Consider the following 22379-nt stretch of genomic DNA (forward strand, 5'->3'; position numbering starts at 1 on the left):
GTCAACATTAAAAGGGGAAGGAGAAAAGGAAATAAACATTTATTAAGTGCCTTCCATATGTCAAATACTGTTCAAGCATTTTACAAATATCTCATTTCATCCACACAACAACCTTGTAAGGTAGGTACTACTATAATCCCTATTTTCATTTGAGAAAACTAAGGCATGCAAGAGGTTAAGTGACTTGCCCAGGGTCACACAGTTAAGAAGTATCTGAAATCAGATCTGATCTCAGATCTTCATGAATTAAGATATATTCATATATCTAAGTCCTTGAATTAATAAGTTATGTTATCAAAATACATTTCTATGTAAATTGTCAAAGTAACATGGACAAACAGGGACAAGTTAATGAGTTTGTGGGAAGCATGGTCAAATGGTGGTAGGTGTAGTAATATGGGCTATTGTGTCATTGCCAAGAGTGATTTCTGAATCACACTGTGTGGACGGATACTTAATAATTCCCAAATGTAAATAAATGCTTTTCAAAATATAAGAAGAACCTTTCCATTCAGAATTCCCACTCACTTGCCTTTTTTTCTGGTTGCCTTTAATCTAGTGACCTTTAGCTAACTGCAGAACTGGCTATGTTGATCAATGGATGGAACCAACCAATCTGTGGTTTCTGAATTCATATTGATGGGACTCACTGATTCTTGGGTGATTCAGATTTTTCTCTTTGTATTTGCCTCTGTGTTCAGTTTGGCAAGTATGCTGGGGAACAGCCTGATTGTGCTCACAGTAGCCTCTGACTCTCACTTACAATCCCCCATGTACTTCCTATTGGCCAACCTCTCCTTCATTGACATGATTGATTCCTTCATTGTGACCCCTAAGATGATTAGTGACCTTTTCAGGAAGCACAAAATCATTTCCTTTGGAGGATGTGTTTCTCAGATCTTCTTTATTCATGCTGCTGGGGCTACTGAAATGGTGCTTCTCATAGCCATGGCCTTTGACCGCTACATTGCAATATGTAAGCCCCTCCACTACTTGACTATTATGAACCTAAGAGTTTGCATTTCTATTGTGATCATTTCCTGGACAATTGGAATCTCTCACTCCTTCCTCCAGTTGGCCTTTGTGATAAAATTGCCCTTCTGTGGCCCTAACAAAGTAGACAGCTTTTACTGCGACCTTCCTCGGTTCATTAGACTTGCCTGCACAGACACTTACAGACTGCAATTCCTAGTTACTGCCAATAGTGGGTTCATCTCTCTGGGAGCCTTCTTCATTTTGATCATCTCCTACATTGTGATCCTGATCACTGTCCGGCAGCACTCTTCTGGGGGTTCATCCAAGGCCCTCTCTACACTGTCAGCTCACATCTCTGTGGTGATCCTGTTCTTTGGTCCATGCATCTTTGTCTATGTGTGGCCATTTCCCACATTTCCAGTGGACAAATATCTTGCCCTTTTTGACTCAATTATCACTCCTTTTCTGAACCCCACCATCTACACATTAAGGAACAAAGAGATGAAAATGTCAATGAAGAGACTGTGGAGTCAGCTCATGAGATCCCCAAGTATGTCTTAATTCCTTGGATGGAAAGAAGGGATTTCAACCTTGGACTGACAACAATTAAGGCAGAAGATCCTTCATTGCAGTGTTAGAATCTAAATATATAGAATAAACCAAACTTTCTGAGGTTCTGAAAGCCATGAACCAAAACAGCATTAAGCATTTAACTAAACATTTAATCTCTCTCTGGTCTGGCTTTTTTTTTTCTTTTACAGTTTCTGAGGAGTAGATAGAATGTTGTTTTTTCTGTAATGCCAGTATGCAAAGGGTCTACAAAGATAATGCCCCACCTATCCTTCTCCCTCTCTTGTGCCAAATAGAGGCTTCTGATTGACTCTAAATATGGTCATGTTGCTTACTCTCCACCATACATAACTAAACCCTAATGTAAAAGCCACATTTTGCATATGAAGAAAACAGTTCTAACTTAAGATATTAGACAATATTTCTCATTCAAGTTTGTTTCTGTTATATCACTCAGCCTACTTAATTAGAAAGGTTGGGGTGCTTTTCCATCTAGTTGAAACTTTCAATGTCCTGACCTACTTCTCTCCCTGTATCTTATCACTAGGATGATTTGTTTCTGTTTGAACCAAATAATCATTCCTTTGGAAAATCATTTTTGTAGAGAAAAAGAGAGTTTACAATATTTTCTTCTTGATTGATACAGAGTAAAGAAGTTCACCCTAGTTTTGAGAGATGTGGTTGGAAAAAAGGGAAGTATAAGAAATATTTTGTGTCATATTATGTATGTCATACTACATATGTTATATTAATATGTCATATATATGTGTCATAAGAGCTAAACTACAAAGCAAATACTCAGTTAAAGCCATAGAAGTGGACTAACATAGGATATTGTAGCTTGTTACCTCCAGAAGGCCCCAGTCATATTTAACTTGGCTCCCCAGCCATTGTCTTGTCAATCACCTAACCACCTCTCTCATTATACCAGAGACCACACCCTTTCAGCTCCAGAACTCCTTCTCTGGGTTCCCTTTTATCCCAGCATGGTTCACCAAATCTAGGAGGCCCCAGACATGTTTCAGTGCTCCTCAGCCATCCCCTCACCAGCAGCCTTGCAACCTAGGTCAAATTCCCTGAAAGATTTAACTCTTTCAGTTCCAGAACTCCTGCACAGGGTCGCCCATTGTCATGAGGGAAATCATTGGGGATCCTTAGGTATTCATCTTCAAAGAATAACACCCTATCACACACAAATCCAATTTGAATAAAATATTTTTTTATTTAGGTACCAGAGAAAATAACAGAGAGAAGTCAAGGCTTCTCTCAAGGGGAGATGGTTCAGAGACATGATTCTCTGAGATACCTATCTCCTCAAACAGAAGAAAGGCAAAAACTTTTATAGACTGCAGATGTGGTGATCACCACCTGACATTAGAAAGTTCCCTTTGGGGGTGGGGAAAAGCTTGAGTGATGTGGTGGTCCTGACTTCTAGAGCTATCTCTGTCCCCTGGAGCCCATCAGGCAGCAGCCACACCTAATGGGCTTACCTCTCTTACTTCTCAAGGTGTGTTGTTCTTTGGCTAGTAGGCCAGTTTAAACTTTAATAGTCCCATATTCCTTGATACAACCCAACCCCATATCACCCATCATCCTGATTGTCCCATGTGGCTCACTATATCTAAGAGACTCTAATCTTGCTTCACTTTTTGCCTGTGTTTTTTAAATGATTTGTGCTAAACTGTATTTTCTAAATTAATTGCTACTTATATATTAATGACTATTATACCCATTTTGTCAGTAAGCATTTATTATTAATTAATATCATATATACCAGTAAAGAGTTGACTGCTTGGCAGTTAGCACAGGCAGGAGAAAAGCCCCAGACCCATTTTGTCTCTCAGAGTGACAGCACGTGGTCTCAAGGCCTAAAAGGAAGAGCACATACCAAGCGACCACATTCTGAGCCAAGAATGGCAAAGTGGGAGCCAAGATCTGGACATGATCAAGGTTTTTATCCTCTTTTCATAGAGGCTGGTCATTATACATTGATCAAAGCTAATTGGTTAGTATCATTCAATTCCATTGGTTGTCATGACTTGAGGGTGGTCCAAATTAAAATGTGTTCTATCCATGATATAATAGAGAAGTATGCAAAACACTATCACTGAAGGCAAAGGCAAAGTCCAGATGTGGTATAGTCCCATCAGTTCACTTAGCTAAATGAAAGAATCAGTCTCCATCTCTATTGTACCCTTGGGCTACAATACAATACAATACAAATACAAATACAAATTCTACAAGATTAGAATTTACTCCTAAGAATTGGACTTAATGAAGTGGAGGGGGGGATAGGGAGGGGGGAAGTGGGGGGGAGGAATGGAACTGATCTGGGTCTCGAATAAATTCATTATTTATAATTATTTTCTCACATGCCCTGTCTGTCTTCTCATCATATCACTGCACTTGTATTCTTCACATGCTCCTCCCTCAATACAGTTCTGGAACCATGATCAAATCAATACTGCTATTGCTACAGGAAAGATAGAGTCAGTGTACTTTTCTATGGCTCCACTCACTATCTTTTTAATTTTCTAAGCCAAAATACTGTTCCCTGTCCATTACATCATGTATGTATTGCCTCTCCTTATTAGAATGTCAACTCTTTGAGGGCAGGGACTGTCTGTGCTTTCGTATTTATATCTCTAGTGCTTAGCAAAGTGCTTGGCACCAAGCAGGCATTCAGTAAATTCTTTTTCATCTTTCATTCATTCATATAAGAATAAATCAACTAACAAAGTTTCAGTGTTGACATTTGGAAAGCATGGGTAGGGAATGGTGAAAGGAGAATAGAAGATAGGACTAGTTTTGTGGTTCAACACAAAACATGTTTGTTTATTCAGGTGATGATGAAGTAGAGTGTAGAGAGAAGTCAATTTTTTAAAAGGAATACTAGTCAAAAATTATTACATAAAGATGGAGAACTACAGGATGTTGTTGTTGTTCAATCATTTCAGTCATCTCCAACTCTTTACAACCCCCAAATGGAATTTTCTTGGCAAAGATACTGGAGTAGTCTGCCATTTCCTTTTCAAGCTCATTTTATAGATGAGGAACTGAATCAAACAGGGTTAAATGACATACCCAAGGTCACAGGACTAGTAAGTGTCCAAGCCCATATTTGAACTTATGAAGATGAATTTAAGTTTACTGCTCTACCTACTACACCACCTAGCTGCCTGAACAACAGGATAGTGATTTTACAATTTGGGTATTGCATAGCAACTGAGTTAACAATAGGCAGTAGAGAAATAATCAGCTCTTGGGCTCCCTTAGGCAGTTCAATTCAAAGGGATTCTAGAAAATAAAATAAAACAAGGGTCACTTATCAAGTAAATGAGCAGTTTTTTGGTGGAGATCAAGGAAAGAATGGAATTTGGTACCTGGGAGAAAAAGTTAAAGAAATTAATCTTTAGGGGGCAGCTAGGTGGCACAGTGGATAAAGCTCTGGCCCTGGATTCAGGAGGACCTGAGTTCAAATCTGGTCTCAGACACTTGACACTTACTACCTGTGTGACCCTGGGCAAGTCACTTAACCCTCATTACCCCACCCCCCCAAAAATGAGTAATATCAAATGAAGGTAGATAATATTCTTCACTTTAGGTACTTTAAAGCAACCCTACATAATAAATAGGGTGAAAGTCAACACAATAGGGTGAAGACCAACTCAGGTTGAAAAGATGATTTAAAAATTGGGCATTTCATAAAACTTCAATGTCCCATAAAATGATTCTGTAATTTTTTTTACCTCTTTACTTTTGCTCACATAATTTTCCCACCTAGATAACCTTTTCTTTCAATTCTACCAGAATCCTATTCATATTCCAAGTGCTAAATTTGAGACCTATCTATTTTGTGAAATCCCTCCTTATTCATGATCCCACCCTGTCTGAGGTGGGATTTGAACCCAATCCTCAAAGTTCAAAACTCTGTCCATCATTCTACACTGTCTTCGGGTTTTGACTACATGATCTCTAAGGTTCTTTATATCTCTAATCATTAGCATAGCTTAGAAGGCAGTACAGACAAATTATTGAGACAGGAAGATAACTGTTCCAGTCAATACATCCGTGGAACACATCAACCTCTATACCATATGTACTGCCTTTGGTGTAATGGAATGCTTCTGGAAAGCTATAATCTGGAATACTTTCATCCAATGTTAAAAAATAATTCTCTTTTGGGGGGAGAGGGTACTAGTACTAGTATCTATAAGATTAGTCTGATGGGTTGGTATGCAAGAGATAAGGGCATGGGCATAGTCATTCCAGAGGACCGTAGGTACAATCACACCAGGAGAAGAGGCAACCCTCCTAAGACCTTTGGACCTGCTTCACTATGAAGGTTGAAGAGTTGAAGAAATGAAGAGAAAGTATAGAGTAGTATATCAAGATGAAAGAACTCTTGGGAGTCATACTGGCCAATGTAGTAACGTTGCATCAACCGGTAGAGAACCATAAAGCAGAAGACACCATAGTCTGGAGACTAGCATGGAGAGAAAATATGCCCCCCCCTACATTATAGTAATGATTCCCTTCCTAAGGTACCCCCAGCAAAAGGGTCAAGAAGGGATTAAACTGGAGATAATGTGAAGCAATAGGTTGCTGGTTGTATATCAGTAACTTCTCATAAATTAGAGCCCTGATAGCTAGGAAGAGGCAATTAGTGGAAAACTGAAAAAGTGATTTGCATGAGGAATCTGCTTATGGGACACTCTATTCCAGATAATTTATTGAATCTAATGGAGATAATAACATAGGTCAATGACTTTTTGATTGAGATGTGAAAATGGTCTCAGACTAGTTCGTCCATTGGCTAGATTAATAGGGAAGCTTGTAAATTTAGAAGTCAGACACTAGAGATTACAATCCTGTAAGAAATGGCAATACCAGGCTTCTGTTGTAATATCCCTGATCATCTGGTCTGAAACAGCTGAGCATGGCTAGGTCTAGGATGATAGGAAATCTAGGGTAGAAAGAAACTAGAAAAGGATCCAGAATAGAGTCTTTCTGTATACCCACAATTAGGAAGCAGAAAATGAATGCCAAACCATCAAATGAGACAAGAAGGAATAGCCAGGAAAAAAATTAAGAAAAATAGAATTGAGAAGAAGGTGTGTTCCATCTAGCAGCTGAGGATGGTTTGAGAACATACACAGATACATATGTATCTAATTTTATTCTTACAGGAGCCAGGTGAAGTAGAAACTACTGACATTATCCCATTTCATAAATAAAGTAACTGAGGTTCATAGGAGAGAAGTAGCTTCTATAGGATCAAATCACTATTAAGAGTCTGAGGTATCATTTAACCCCATTCTCTCCTTACTCCAAGACCAGAACTTATTCTCCTACCAATGATCCTCAAAATGTGGTCTAGGAACCCCTACTGGATCCTGAAACATTTTCAGGATGTCCAGAAGGTCAAAACTATTATCATAATAATGCTAAAATATTTTAACTTCTAATATGGTAAGAATCAATAGATATAAACTAAAAGTTCTTTGGTAAGGCCCTTAATGATTTTCAGGAACATAAAGGGATCCAGACACCAAAAAAAGTATTAGAATCACTGACTCTCACCATACATATACATAAGGTGGTCTATATAGGGCCCCATCCTGGATCAATTCCAGGATTTGGGGCAATTATTTTGCCCACAGCTTATCGATGAAGTGGGGTATGACACACATTGATTTGGAATTGGGAAGGTTAGAATTGATGGAAGGAAAGATTCTACCAGCCCACTAGCTATTTTGGTGAGAAAGAGGCACACAACATGGAGATAGCAAGTATAGTATTTAGGATATGGTAGCTCAAGTGATACAAACCCTGCTTCATTTAGATATCAATTCAGATATCTTCCCCAAACCAGGGTTGCAGTGAGGAGTCTCTGTTTCTATTCATCCCAACCCAAGATTTTGCTATTACAACCATTCATTTGGAAGGTAGAAGGAATTTGGTTTCCCCATCTCTTTCACCCTACCTCCCATCTCACTAATAGTCACCTTGACATAATCACAGATGATAAAGTATTCAATGTGGGCCTTAATTTCTTATTTTTTTAAATGTGAGGGATGGAACCGGATGGAATCTAAGGTTCTTTCCAGCTCTAAGTCTATGATCCTATAAGACTTGGTTACTGAAGGCAAGAAGAGCTAGTAGAGAACAGTTGGAGAAAGTATCCCCCAAGGGATGTCCTTTAATCCTTCCTCATCTGTGATTTAATCCTATATCAATGTCAATTGGGCTGGGGGAGGAAGGAGAACCAAATATCCTCTCCTTTGAGATTTTAGATCCTAAAATAGCAATAACAAGTAAAAATTTCCATAAAAGATCACACGCCCAGAGAAGAAGTGAGAAAATGTACCTTTTTTTCTTCTCTACAGAGGTAGGGAACTATAGGCATGAAACATTACATATACCATCAAACTTGGTTGACTTATAAGTTTTGTTGAAATTTTTACTCTTTCCTTTATGTTCCTTGTTATGGGACAGTTTGCTGGGTAATAATATTTAATAATAATAAAAGTTATCAAATTATTTTTGAAGTTTATAAATCACTTTATATATGTTATTTCATTATATCTTCATAAAATCTCTGGAATGTAGGTGCTATTTTAATATTTTTTACAATTTATACATAAGGCAGCTGAGCCTTGCCCAGGATCACACAGCTAGAAAGTGTCTAAGGCAGTATTTTATTTCAGGTATTCCTGAACTACAGTCTAATGGTGTATCCACCATGCCACCTAGGGGAAATGAAAAGCATACTTTCAGAGTGAAGGTGATATAGAAATAAGATATCAACAAAAATGGAAACAAAACAAAGAAAAAATAGTAAATGTATATGGCCCTCCATTATTCAAAATAGCCACAAAAGAGAAGGCAACTCATTATAGCCCAGTAAGGAGATACCCTTAAAAGGGGATTCCTTTAAATTGGGGATCTAGTAACATGATCTATCAATCATATTATATTCAGAGTAGGAGAACCAATCAACTAGGACTTATTAGCACCTACCATGTAAAGTGCTGGTGATACAAAGACAAAAACAAAATAGTCCATGCCCTCAAGGAGCTTACATGTCATTAAAGAAACAGTCTGTATCCATATAAGTATGTAGTACCTGTGTTATGAGCAGACACTATCCCGTAGTTCACCACATGATGATTTGTTTGGAGATAATAAGGCAGCCAGAGGTAGATTTTCTTTCTTTCTTTTTCTTCCTTTCTTCCTTTTTTCCTTCCTTCCTTCCTTCCTTCCTTTCTTTCTTTCTTTCTTTCCTTCCTTCCTTCCTTCCTTTCTTCTTTCTTTCTCTTTCTTTTCTTTTCTTCTTTCTCTTTTTTTTTTGGGGGGGGGTTGGGGGTGGGGCAAGATGCAATCAGGATTAAGTGACTTGCCCAGGGTCATACAGCTAGTAAGTGTCAAGTATCTGAGTCCTTAGGTCCTCCTGACTCCAGGGCCAGTGCTTTATCCACTGTGCCACCTAGCTCCCCAATTCTTTTCACTTGTCTGATAACAAGGAGTTAACTCACAGTTCTCTCTATTAGTCTAACAGGTGATTTTTTTTCCCCTTAGGGAATGAGCTGAATTTAGGAGAAGTTAATTCTTCTATGGCTTCATGTAGATATCCAGCTTCTTCCTATACCAATGAACTCCCCATTGCTCACTGTCCTTTTAGTGATTCCATTTTATTTTTCATTTTATATAAAATAAATTCTGGTAGCATCAACTCCTTGCTCATATGATTAATATTAGCACATTAGACATGTGGGGAAAGGTTTTGAGTTAAGACAGTTCATAATTAATTTCTCCATCCTTTTCTTCCTGGCACTGAATTTCATTTCTCCTTTTCCCTCTAACACCATACTTCTTGGGCACTTAACTTAACAAGTAGCCCTAAACCTTTCATTTTTTTCAATCACCATCAATTGAATTACCTAGGAAGTCTTGAAATTTTTTTAATTACTGCACATTATTGCTTCCCGATCTCTGTTAAAACCTGAACTACAAGATTATCATATTGGTGTCCTCTATCATAACTCAATCATAACTCAATAATTTACACTCATTCTTTTTCTTTAATGTTTCATTATTCCCATCCCCTGTTATTATGAACTCTTCTTCACTTGAATAAAACAAAACAAAAGCTTTATATTGATTCTTCCAACTGGTACTTTCTAGTGTCTTATTGTTCATCATTTTTTACTTCTGCTTTCCAAATACTATTGATCTTCAATCTTTCATTTTGAGTCGAAGTTACTACCTCGTAGCTTACATGAATTGATTCCTGTTGCCTTCTCTGATTATTCAGAATACAGTTTGGCCAACAAAACTTTCATGAATTAAATTCCTTACAGCTCTTTTTACAAATTTCCCTTGCCCTCCAAAGAGAAAGGGGTTTTTTCCTACTGTTTTTGCTAAGAAGGAAAATACTTTAAACTTTTCTCTCAAGTAATTATTTTATAAAAGGATAACTTCTTTTTTTTTTTTTGGCGGGGCAATGGGGGTTAAGTGACTTGCCCAGGGTCACACAGCTAGTAAGTGTCAAGTGTCTGAGGCCGGATTTGAACCCGGGTACTCCTGAATCCAAGGCTGGTGCTTTATCCACTGAGCCACCTAGCTGCCCCAGATAGCTTCTTTTTAGAGCTAAACAAATTATTCTAGGCATAAGAAAGAGAAGAAAAAGCAACATGGGGAATAGAGAAGATTCAAGTGTCCTCATTAAGTATTCAAAAATCCTCACTGAACAGGATTATTGAGTATGAATGAGAAATTTATTAACAAAGTACAAATAAGTGAGAAATCTTAGTGTCGGGTAGCTTAAGTATTATAGAATTAATGAGGAAAAGAAGACAAACATTAACTCAATCCAGATTTCAAAGGACTAACGGAAAGAATGGATAATATCCAAAAACTTACTATTTTGGAAAGGATGTTGACCCAAAGGGATGTATGCTCTTAGGAATGAAATTATAAAACCACAACCAGCAAAGCTCAACAACTGTAATTGGAGTAAGAGTACTTGATTCTAGCCCTGGTTCTGCTACTCAACTCTTGTGTGACCTTGGGCAAGTATTTTAACCTCTCTTGGCTATAATTTCCTCATTTGCTAAATAAAGGCATCAGACTAATTGACTTAAGATCCCTTCTAGCTTTAAATCTAAAATTCTATGATCGTATGTAATGTTTCTGATAAAATAGAATGAGGAATATTGTTTAATCTCTCAGGTCAGAAAAATCATCTTCAATTGTGGCTTATTATACTAGGGTTTAATTAGGATTCATGAGCAATATGATTATATCTAACATCTATCAAAAGTCTCTCTTTGGCACTATAGATGGAATGCTGAGGAGTGGGTAGGATATAAGCTTTGTTAGCCATTTACATACTGGCTTTACAGAAAGAGATTCTATCTGGTCCTCAGATGTTGGCAAAGTAAATAGTTGAGTGCCAATACTGATCACACCACAAAGAAATTAGGAAATGTCTTATATTGTCTTGGTACACACATTCCATAGACTCAAAAAGCTTGGTGTGTTCTATATATTATAATTAAATACTGCAGCAAGGATTTCATATCTCAACTGTAGTCAGCCCAAGAAATAACCCTAGTACCCTTTCTAATCCAAGGAAGGAATTTAAGAGATTCTCTGGGACCTCATGAGTGTCATAAGTCTTGATCGCATGAGATTCCATAGTTTCCTCATTGCCATTTTCATCTCTTTGTTCCTTAGTGTGTAGATGGTGGGGTTCAGAAAGGGAGTGATAATTGAGTCAAAAAGGGCAAGATATTTGTCCACTGGAAATGTGGGAAATGGCCACACATAGACAAAGATGCATGGACCAAAGAACAGGATCACCACAGAGATGTGAGCTGACAGTGTAGAGAGGGCCTTGGATGAACCCCCAGAAGAGTGCTGCCGGACAGTGATCAGGATCACAATGTAAGAAATTATCAAAATGAAGAAGGCTCCCAGAGAGATGAACCCACTATTGGCAGTAATCAGAAACTGCAGTCTGTAAGTGTCTGTGCAGGCAAGTCTAATGAACCGAGGAAGGTCGCAGTAAAAGCTGTCTACTTTGTTAGGGCCACAGAAGGGCAACTTTATCACAAAGGCCAACTGGATGAAGGAGTGAGAGATTCCAATTGTCCAAGAAGTTACTAGAATAGAAATGCACACTCTTAGGTTCATAATAGTCAAGTAGTGGAGGGGTTTACATATTGCAATGTAGTGGTCAAAGGCCATGGCTATGAGAAGCACCATTTCAGTAGCCCCAACAGCATGAATAAAGAAGATCTGAGAAATACAACCTTCAAAAGAAATTAGTTTCTGCTTCCTAAAAAGGTCAGTAATCATCCTAGGAGTTGCAATGCAGGAATCAATTATGTCAATGAAGGAGAGGTGGGCCAATAGGAAGTACATGGGGGATTGTAAGTGAGAGTCAGAGGCTACTGTGAGAACAATCAGGCTGTTCCCCAGGATACTTGCCAAACAGAACATAGAGGCAAATACAAAGAGAAAAATTTGCATCACCCAAGAATTGGTGAGTCCCATCAACACAAACTCAGAAACCGTAGATTGATTTGCTACATCCATTATCTAAATCAGCATGACTAGTTCTGAAGTAACCTAAAAGGGAAAAGTGTGAAAAAAGAGTCAGAAAAAGAGAGATCATTGGGAGAGCCTAAGAGAAGTGCATATGCTCTCATAATTATTGCCTCACAACAAGGAAGACTGTCAACAACAACACAACCTGTCTTGAGGATCACCACTGGTACTGAACTAACTTGTTCCTCAGCACTAGGCATTGCTACACCTACCATCTCCTGCCAATATTTCTTATCAAACCTATTGCCATAGACAATAGAAATTTATCCCTGTGTTCATGTATGCTACTCTGAGAATTATTTTAGAAGGGCTAATTCATGGGTTTTTATACATGTTACCCAAACTTAGTTTCATATATTCTTAGAACTCATGAGATTTTAGAGTTGAAAGAAAACTTAAAAATTAAATCTTATCCAATGCCTTCATATTAAATCTGAAAAATGGGTTTATAGAAGTTACCAGCCAAAACCTCATTTTATGTATTTAGCTTACAACATGGGCTAGTTCTACTCTCAAAGCTAAATGACTTTAAGGTCATACAGTTAAAATGGGGTTGAGATTTGAACTCTATAGTGACAGATTATTTGGATATAGGTCCTGTGTCTTCAAATCTAGGGCCCTGTCCATTTATATCCCAAAACACAAAGACAGAAATTAAGCTCAACATTGCCTCACCATATGCCTTGTGACCACAACTAGATTATAAATTCTTTAAGGTTTAGGACAATGTTTTAGTCATCTCTATCTCCCCTAAAGTCTAACAGAGAGCTTTTTGAATACTGAATACTCAGTAAATATTTGTTGCTAGATAGACTGGATAGATGAATGGTAGTGGAGACAAACAACCAAGGAGAAAAGAAAAAAAATCAATAGAATTGTAAATAAAGTACAGATTATAGAGAAGAACAAAAAGCCATGTAGGTGGGGCAAGACTCATAAATATTTTAATGGTAGCTATCTCACCTGTTCTGTGAAAGAGAGAGACAGTAACATTCAGAAACCTAAGAATCTCAGAGAGTTTAAAATTCTCTCTTACAGTAAAATATCTTCCAAAAGAAAAGGTTCTTTGCAGCTTTTTCCAGGTTGTAAAGGTAATTATCAGACAATGTTAGTGATCAGGTGATGTTGCTGAGACTTGGGAATAGCCATTCTGGGATTTACTTGACCTGGGAATCATGCCATAAGTAATGGCAGTTTTCCCAAAGGTCAAAATGTTAGGAGGGTTCCTAAGTAATGAAAGGAAAAGGAGAGGGGATGAAGAGAAATGGCTGCTGGAGATTAGGTGATTTAGTGAGCTGGTTGAAATAAAAGGAAATTCATTTGGTGTGAAATGAGCCTCAATTAGTGGGTGACTAGCAGGGTAGATTTGACTAATTAATTAAACTAAACATTGGTCATCACAAAACCACACAATATAAAATTTGAAAAGAACTTAAGAGGCCATCCAGTCCAACCTACCACACATGACCTTTCAAAACATCTCCAACAAGTAGTATTCTCAAAGACCTCAAATATTTCAACTTCCTCCCCTGTGGTATCATTTCCCTTCAACACAAAGAGCTATGTAAGAGGTTACTATAATAAGAAAAGCAGCTAATTAGTATCTCTGATTGGCAGCAACCAAGTGATGCTGCAGATATTTGAGACTACAACCTGAACTCACATGGCAAATAATTTATCTCCTAAAATTGTTATTTTTCCAAGGAGAGAAGACATTAAGAAGAGGACCTTTCTTGGAAGCCTTTTATCATTTTTCTTCAGCAATTTAGTGATCTTTATTTAATGATATGAATAAAGAGTAATACCTAGAAAACACTAAAAAATGTAATTTCAGAAATGTAATGACAATTATACTATTTCCAGAATTCTAGTGTGTGTCCTATACAATTTAATCTAGAAAATAGGAAAAGAAACTACATGGATGTTTCAACTTTTTAAAAAAAACAGATCAAAATGTGGAGTCCATAAGACTCCCAATTTGATCTAAAAAGAATCCACCCCAAGTAAATTGGAAGCAAAACAATTGATTTGTTGATGTTGAAAAATGATTAAGATGACTCTGGTCATCAAGTGAATGAGCTCCAATGCATTTCAGCCAGCCTCCAATTTACAAATGGGTTGAATTCTAAAAGTTAGCTTCCAAGTTAGTTTAAATGAGAAAATAATGTATGTACATTAAACACTTTGCAAGCCATAAGGCTTTGCAAAAATTTCAACTATTGCTATTGTTGGGATGGAGATGCATCTATGATTTCATTAGCATAGGAAATTCCCAATGAAAATCTTTCTGCCAGTGCAGTTTGGCACCTTATGCTTAGCTTATAGTTTTAGAAAATGTCAAGCTTCCCTCAGAGGTTAAATGACTTGCCATAGAGTCAGAGTATGTATCAGAATGTTTCAGAGGCAGTGCTTAAAGCCTTATTTTTCTGTCTTAGTTGTCTTAGTGGTGTTTGCATTTGTTACTGGTTGTACTGATTTTGGTGATGCTGGTGGATAGTACTGATTGATGCTGGTGGTACTGGTGCTAGTGATATCATATGATAAAGTAATAAATGACTGGCTTAAATTATGGAAAAAACTTTCCAACTTAGTTGGAAATAGCAAATACTGAGTGACCACTTCATTTAAAATTCATGCAGAATAGAATGTGTCCAATAATCAGATATCAAATAACCACAGGACTCAGAACAACAGATTTTTTTTCTTGCATTCCATGTCTGTAAGAAAGACAAGGAACAAGAATAAAAACCTGATGAGAAACCATTAATCTAAAAAGCAAATTTCAGGGTATGTCCCAAACCACTCCATATTTAGTCCAGGAACAATGAGGCAAGTAAATAGATTAATGACCACCAATTCTTGTAATTAAATCTGGTTTATTAGAAATAATCCCTCTTCTACAGAATAAAGGAAGGCATGAGTGGCAAGACAACACTTTAATGTAAATCCTTAGGCAGGAAAGTCAGCAGCATCACTGCCTTTTAACCTGGATAACTAGCTATCAAGTAACAGGGTTATCAGTAACCCATATAGTTGAAAAATATGCATGAAAATTTCAGTATAATAGCAGCAGTATTTTAACAACTTATTTGTATTGAGATGTGTTTATAGTAGTGCGGTGGTTGATGAAGTCACATTATTGCAAATATTGATCATAATGGTTTTAATTCAATAAATTAATTTAATAATCAATTCAAAAAATTTAATAAAATTCCAAACTATCAACCAACAAAAATTTACTAAGTGTATGCCATATACCAGACACTGTTCTAAGTGCTAGGCTACAAAGACAAAGATAAAATGGTACCTTTCCTCAAGGAGCTTACATTCGATCAACAGAAATAGTATATATCATATGCTATGGCTATACTATGCAAATGTATACTCTACTTGGATTGTATATTAAATGTATGAAATTGTGTGCTGATTATACATAATAAAGGACCATAGACAAGGTAATAGAATTCAAATAGATTCATTTTGGAACTCATGTTCTCTGATTAAAGACTGAGGACTAAGAGAAATTGTTAGGCAAAGAGGGCTAGGAATAAAGGTACTATCAAGAAATGCTTACCACTAAATGAAAGGTTAAAAAAATAGAAAGAAGGGGTCCTTATTAAGTTAATGAAAAACCTGACGGTTAAAGTATAAAGGATACCAATACCAGCTATATTTCTTGACCCTAATATGCCTCAAAGCTTAGTTCTGGTGCCTAATCCTTTCCACTATGACCACTCTATTGTTAGTACCCATCTCCACCCTACCACCAATCCTACTCTTGAAATTTCTTTGTTTTTACTATATAGTGACTTCATATTTACTTATCTACATGCTGTGTCCCCCGCCCCAGTAGAATGTAAGCTCCTTGAGAGCAGGGACAATTTGTTTGTGTGTTACTTTTTTTTGTTTTGGGGTGGTTTTTTTTGGGGGGGGGTTATATTAAGTCAAATCAAGTTGAAATGAAGTGAATTGAATTTCTATCAGAGAGGAAATTCACTGACAAATCTGAGAAAAATGGCAGAAGATATAATTCTGAAGGATTTTTTATTGTAACTGAAGCAAGGAGATGTAGTATTGCATGTGAGGGAAACATAAAATACAATAGAGTAAAATTTTCAATGAAAAAGGAAGTATTATTGAATCTGTAAGTGTGTGTATGTGTACGTGTTGACATATAATAAGAATATAATAATGAGGATATGCAATAAACCAATAAAAATGGTTTCCATTTGTATAACCCTTTACATTTAAAGTCATTTCACATACATTATCCTATTTTATTATCACAATGGTGCTGTGAGGTAAATAGTGCAGGTATTATTATCCCCCCATTTTCCCTAAAGGAACACTAAGGTCTGGTATCAAAGAGCTAATAAGTTGTGAAGTCAGGATTCAAAGAAAATTTCAAAATTATTTACACTATTTCATTTATCCTCCCAATTTACAAAACAATAAAATGCATTTTAAATATTTTAAAATGAGGAAACTATAATACTAGGCTGGTAGTAATACTTTATTCAAAAATAAATTATAGGATTCTTTATTGGGGGAAAAAAGTAGAGAGGGATTATTTTGATTTGTTGGGCATTTTTTTCCTATTTGAAAAAAATGGCTGTTTCTAGGATAAGCAATTTAGAATCCACAAGAAAGAAATCTGTACCAGCGTTGGTGCTGAGCAGTTAACTCCAATCTTAATGCTTTTCTCATCTTCATTCTGTGGCATTTGTATCTTTCTCTTTTTTGTGGGGCAGTGAGGAGTTAAGTGACTTGCCCAGGGTCACACAGCTAGTGTCAAATGTCTGAGGCTGGATTTGAACTCAGGTCTTTCTGAATCCACGGCCGGTGCTTTATCCACTGTGCCACCTAGCTGCCCCCAACATTTGTATCTTTCAACCACTCCTTTCTTTATTTAAAGTATGCTAGACTTCCCTGCTTGTGATTGTTTAGGCTTCTTTTTCCCTTTCTGACCACTACACTATTGTCTCCATGAATTTTCATCCTCCTTTTGCCCCTTATGTATAAGCATTTCTCAAATCCCACACTCAAAATCTTATGTATCTGCATTCCCTTTTGGTGATTTAATCTACTTCCATGATTCCAACTATCATAATTCCAAAGATGACTGCCAAATTCTGGCCTTAATCTTTCTTCCAGCTCTAGACCCAGGTTTCCAGCTCCCTACTATGCATTTTCACTTGCATTACAAAATTTGAAAATTTCAGAATTAGAAGAAATCTCAGGGGTCTTTACTCAAACCCTTCTTTAAGCCATAACTCCTTCTAAAACATTCCCAACAAGTGCTCAACCTGCCCCTACTAGAAAACTTCAAGTGCTGGACAAAGTATGAGGCATGATTGGAATTGACTACAATTTTGTGTAAGAAATGATAAAATGGATGGTTTCAGAGGACGCTAGGAAGAATTGTATGAACTAATGCAGATTTAAGTGAATGAAACCAAGAGAACGGTTTCTACTACAACAACATGACAAAAATGGGGAAAAAATTAAATTACATGAAACCTGTGCCAATATAATGATCAATTATGATTCCAAAGGACTAAGGATGAAAAATTACAGAATTATACATATTTTTGGACATGGTCAATGTGGAAATTTGTTTTGTTTGACTGCATTTGTTCCAAGCGTTTGGGGGTTTTTTTTCCCCAGTGTTTAGGCTAAGGAGAGGAGATATATTACAAACAAATGACTGTTAATTGGAAATATAATTAAATTCAATCCAAAAAACAAAAAGAAAGCCTCTGGTGATGAGAAAACAATCCACTACTTCCCAAGGCAGTCCATGCCATATTTGCATATAACTAATTATTAGGAATTTCTTCCTTACATCAAGTTGAAATCTGCTTCTCTGCAACTTTTACAAAAGGGCAGCTAGGTGTTGCAGTAGATAGAGTACCAGGCCTGGAGTCAGGAAGATTTGAGTTCAAATCCATCCTCAAACTTATCTGTATGATCCTGGGCTAGTCACTTAATCTCTATTTGTCTCACTTCCTCATCTGTAAAATAGGGACATCCTGGAGAAGTAAATGCCAAACCACTCTAGTATCTTTATCAAGAAAACCCCATGAACAAAGTCCATGGGTTTACATAAAACTGGACATGACTGAACAACAAAAACTTCTACCAAGATGCTCTGGGTCCAAGCAGAATATGTCTAACCTCTCTTCATTATGACAATCCTTCAAATACCTAACACCAGCTATCATAACCTTCCTAAAGTCTTCTCAAGCTGATTAATCTCAAGTACTGCAACCAATCATCATATCCCAAAGCTTCCAGTTTCTTTACTTTTCCATTCATCCTTCTCTGGATGCACTCCAGTTCAGCAACATCCTTCCCAAAAATGTGGCATTCTGGAACTGAACACAATACCGAAGATGTGATGCAGCCAGAAGGACTAACACCTTCTTCTCTGTTTTCTCTCTATTAATTATTCCTAACACTTTATCTCTATTACTGCAGCATTAGAATTACATTAGATGTTTGAATGACATGTCACACCATTCACTCAAATTGAATATGCAGTCCACTAAAACTCTCAGGGCTTTTTGTACACAAACTCTCATCTAACTATGCATCCCTTATCCTATACTTGCAAATTTGATTTTTTTAACTCAACTAGAACTTTAATAATAATAGCATTTTCATAGAGCTTTAAGGTTTGAAAGGTACTTCACAAATATAATTTCATTTGATCCTTACAACACCCCTGGGTAGTAGATGCTATTATTTTCCCCAATTTACAGATGAAGAACTGAAGCTGAGAGGTTACCTGCCAAGGGTCACACAGCTAGTAAGTATCTGAGACAAAATGTAAACTCAAATCTTCCTAACTGCAGGCCCAATGCTCTATCCACTGAGCCACCAAGTTACCTTTACATTTATCCCTATTGATATTCTCCTTATTTAATATGAATCATCTTCAGTAGATAGACCAAACCATACTATCCTCTGTACCTCTACAATCTACCATATCTAAGCATGCTGTCATCTAGCCTACATCTATCTTTTCCAAAAAGAGATCATTAAAAAATTGACAAATATTTTTTCTGAAATTCAAGAATACCTACCATATTTAAATAATCAATACAGTAAGCTTATCACAAAAGGATATATGGTTAGTCTCACATAATCAGTTTAGGATGATAGATTAAAAACTTTAAATATTTTTTAAATCATAGTATACACTTTCACTTTAGAGTTCAGGAAACTAAGGCCCAGAGCTACTAAATGATCTTACCCAAAAAGCATTACCTCTTTCGATATCCATGCTGGCCCAGAGTGATCAAAATTTCCCTTTCTAAACCACATCCCATTAACAATATAATCTGGAATTTTGCCAGGAACCAGTCAAGTTATCTATAATTTTAAGGTTCCAGCATCTTTCTTTGAAAATTAAGATATGTCAACATTGATCTTATCCAAAAATGAGTTACTCATTTTTATATTTCTCTACCAGGAAGTGTATAGTGATGCTTCATCATTGGTCCTCGGAAATCATGATGTCATTGCACTGATACAGCTCTAAGTAATTCAAATTTGTTTATTTTTACAATGTTACTGTCATAGCATAAACTATTCTCTCAGTTTTGCTCACTTTCAATCTGCATTAGTTCTTACAAGTCTTTCCAGGGTTCTCTGAAAACATCCATTTCATCATTTCTTTTTTTTTTTTTTAGTGAGGCAATTGGGGTTAAGTGACTTGCCCAGGGTCACACAGCTAGTAAGTATTAAGTGTCTGAGGCCGGATTTGAACTCAGGTACTCCTGACTCCAGGGTCGGTGCTCTAACCACTGCGCCACCTAGCTACCCCCATTTCATCATTTCTTAAAGGCCATTTCTATCTCATTCTCCATAATTTTTTAAAGATTACTGACAGCACCTCATCAATCACATCCATCAGATTTTTCAGGACTATGATTTGTATTGCATCTAGGCCTGGTGACTTAAATCATTAAGGGCAGGCTTCTTACCATCCTCACTTTTCCTCACTTCAGATGCCTAATAATTACTGCTGTTCCATGTTTGCCAGTTCAAAGATCATTCTCCTTGGTAGAAGCAAAATAAGGATTGAGTAGTTCTGACTTCTTTTAATCATCCCATCCCATTTTCAGATGTTCTTCTTGCGCCAATATAGATATTTAAAAGTCTTTTGTGTTATCCAGAACATTCATCCCCAATCACAACTTATTCTGGGTTTAAGCACACTTGGAATAGGCCCCTATAGGACCATGCCCCTCATTCATCTTTGTTTATATGCCCTTGAATTCATCTTCTATAATGTATACTTCAAATTAAGCTTTTTCAAAATGTAACTTCTCCTGCAAACAAGTTCTTCCTCCAGACTTTACTAATTCTTCTAACAGAAAATTTTCATATCTTCATCAATCATTTAAGAGATTTTCCTGAAACTCACAAACTGACTGCACACTCTCCTCATTGCCACCTTCATCTCTTTGTTCCTTAAGGTGTAGATGATTGGATTAAGAGAGGGAGTAAGAACTATATCAAAGACAGCAAGGAAGTTATCCAGATGTGATGTGGTATGTGGCCTTGTATAAACAAAGATCAGTGGACCAAAAAATAAAACCACAACAGTGATATGAGCTGACAGTGTGGAGAGGGCCTTAGAGACACCACCTGATGAATGTTTCTGAACAGTGACTAAGATGAAAATGTAGGAGATGATCAAGATGAAAAACACACACAGGGACATGAAGCCACTGTTAGCAGTGACTATGAACTGCAGTCTATATGTGTCTGTGCAAGCAAGTTTGATAAATCGAGGAAAGTCACAATAAAAACTATCCAATTCATTGGGACCACAGAAAGGCAAGTGAACTACAAAAGCCAGTTGGGCCACTGAATGGATGAGACCAATGATCCAGGCAGCAACCAGAAGCAGAGTGCACATTCTTGGAGACATAATGGTCAGATAATGGAGAGGCTTACATATGGCTACATATCTGTCAAAGGCCATGGCTATGAGCAGCACCATCTCAATACCACCAATCAAGTGAATAAAGAACATCTGAGTGATACAACCATAGAATGAAATGACTTTGTGCTTTCGGAAAAGATCACTCATCATCTTAGGGGAAATAACAGAGGACATTCCCAGGTCAATAAAGGAGAGATTGGCCAGCAGGAAATACATAGGAGAGTGCAAGTGAGGGTCAGAAGTCACTGTGAGTATAATGAGGGAGTTTCCAAGCATACTTGCCAAATAGAATATAAAGGAGAACACAAAGAGAAAAAGTTGAATATCCCAAGAATTGGAGAGTCCCAGGAATACAAACTCAGACACCACAGAATAATTCTCTTTGTCCATTGACTCAGCAGGATTGTCTCTTATGTTACCTTTTAAAAAGGAAAAAACAAGAGATTCCAAGTTACTAGAAATGAGTTAGTAACAGTAATGTCTCCAAAAAAGGGAGTTATTAAAACATTTTTAAACACAGAGAAGAAAACAGAAAGAAGTTTATAAGGAAGCTCAATCAGGACAGTTTCAAAAATAACATGTAAACTACAAATATATATGTATGTATGTATGACATACAGCTATACATATAGAGATATTATTAATGAGTGGGGTGTAATAGAAATTCATTTTCATATCAAATCTTTCTGTTCTGCTGTATTTATGTAAATGCTCTTTTTGCTGTTTAAGTTCAGAATAAGAAATAAAATTTTTTAAATAGAACATTATTGGGAATGATGTTGTAGAAGCATATTTCTAAAACATTCCTTTTAGTTTCTCTAGAAATATTAATTCTCCAGCCTACAACTCTTTCCCGACTTTTCCCTTTAGGAAACTAGTAAGAATGAGTGTTAGGTGGAGGGGAAAATAGGGGAGCAGAGGGGGAGTGAGTGAGCCTTACTATCATCAAAATTAGGTCAAAGAGGGAATAACATACACGCTCAAGTGGGTATAGTAATATATATATATATATGTATATATATATATATATATATATATACACACACATATGTATCTAGTAATATATCTTGCCCTGCAGGAAAGTGGGAGGGGAAGGGGACAAGTGGGGAGGGGTGAAGGAAGGGAGGGCAGAATGGGGGAAGGGACAGTAAGAAGCAAAACACTTCTGAGGAGGGATAAGGTGAAAGAAGATAGAAAATAGAGTAAATGTCAAGGGAAGGGAATAGGATGGAGGATAATACAGTTAGCAATAGTAACT

General features: G+C 36.8%; 3 protein-coding genes across 4 annotated transcripts; 1 reads left to right on the top strand and 2 right to left on the bottom strand.

Annotated features, from left to right (window-relative positions):
- The first annotated feature begins 597 nt into the window (after positions 1–597).
- Positions 598–6520, top strand: LOC122741267 (olfactory receptor 4F3/4F16/4F29-like). 2 transcript variants are annotated; one of them, XM_043984544.1, is made up of 2 exons: positions 598–1499; positions 6493–6520. In XM_043984544.1, the coding sequence occupies exons 1-2, from the start codon at positions 598–600 to the stop codon at positions 6518–6520; spliced, it is 930 nt and encodes a 309-aa protein (XP_043840479.1). The 2 variants fall into 2 exon arrangements, with proteins under 2 accessions (XP_043840479.1, XP_043840478.1); XM_043984543.1 differs by lacking the exon at positions 6493–6520 and having other exon boundaries at positions 598–1536.
- Positions 6521–11190: 4670 nt separating this feature from the next.
- On the bottom strand, positions 11191–12150 carry LOC122738526 (olfactory receptor 4F3/4F16/4F29-like). Its single transcript, XM_043980540.1, has one exon. It carries the CDS (start codon positions 12148–12150, stop codon positions 11191–11193), a length of 960 nt encoding a protein of 319 aa, XP_043836475.1.
- An 8422-nt stretch (positions 12151–20572) lies between these two features.
- Positions 20573–21511, bottom strand: LOC122742137 (olfactory receptor 4F3/4F16/4F29-like). The gene has a single exon (XM_043986178.1). The coding sequence runs from the start codon at positions 21509–21511 to the stop codon at positions 20573–20575; it is 939 nt and encodes a 312-aa protein (XP_043842113.1).
- Between the last annotated feature and the right edge of the window lie 868 nt (positions 21512–22379).

Source organism: Dromiciops gliroides, chromosome 2 (genome assembly GCF_019393635.1).
Source record: "Dromiciops gliroides isolate mDroGli1 chromosome 2, mDroGli1.pri, whole genome shotgun sequence".
In the NCBI taxonomy this organism is placed as follows: domain Eukaryota; kingdom Metazoa; phylum Chordata; class Mammalia; order Microbiotheria; family Microbiotheriidae; genus Dromiciops; species Dromiciops gliroides.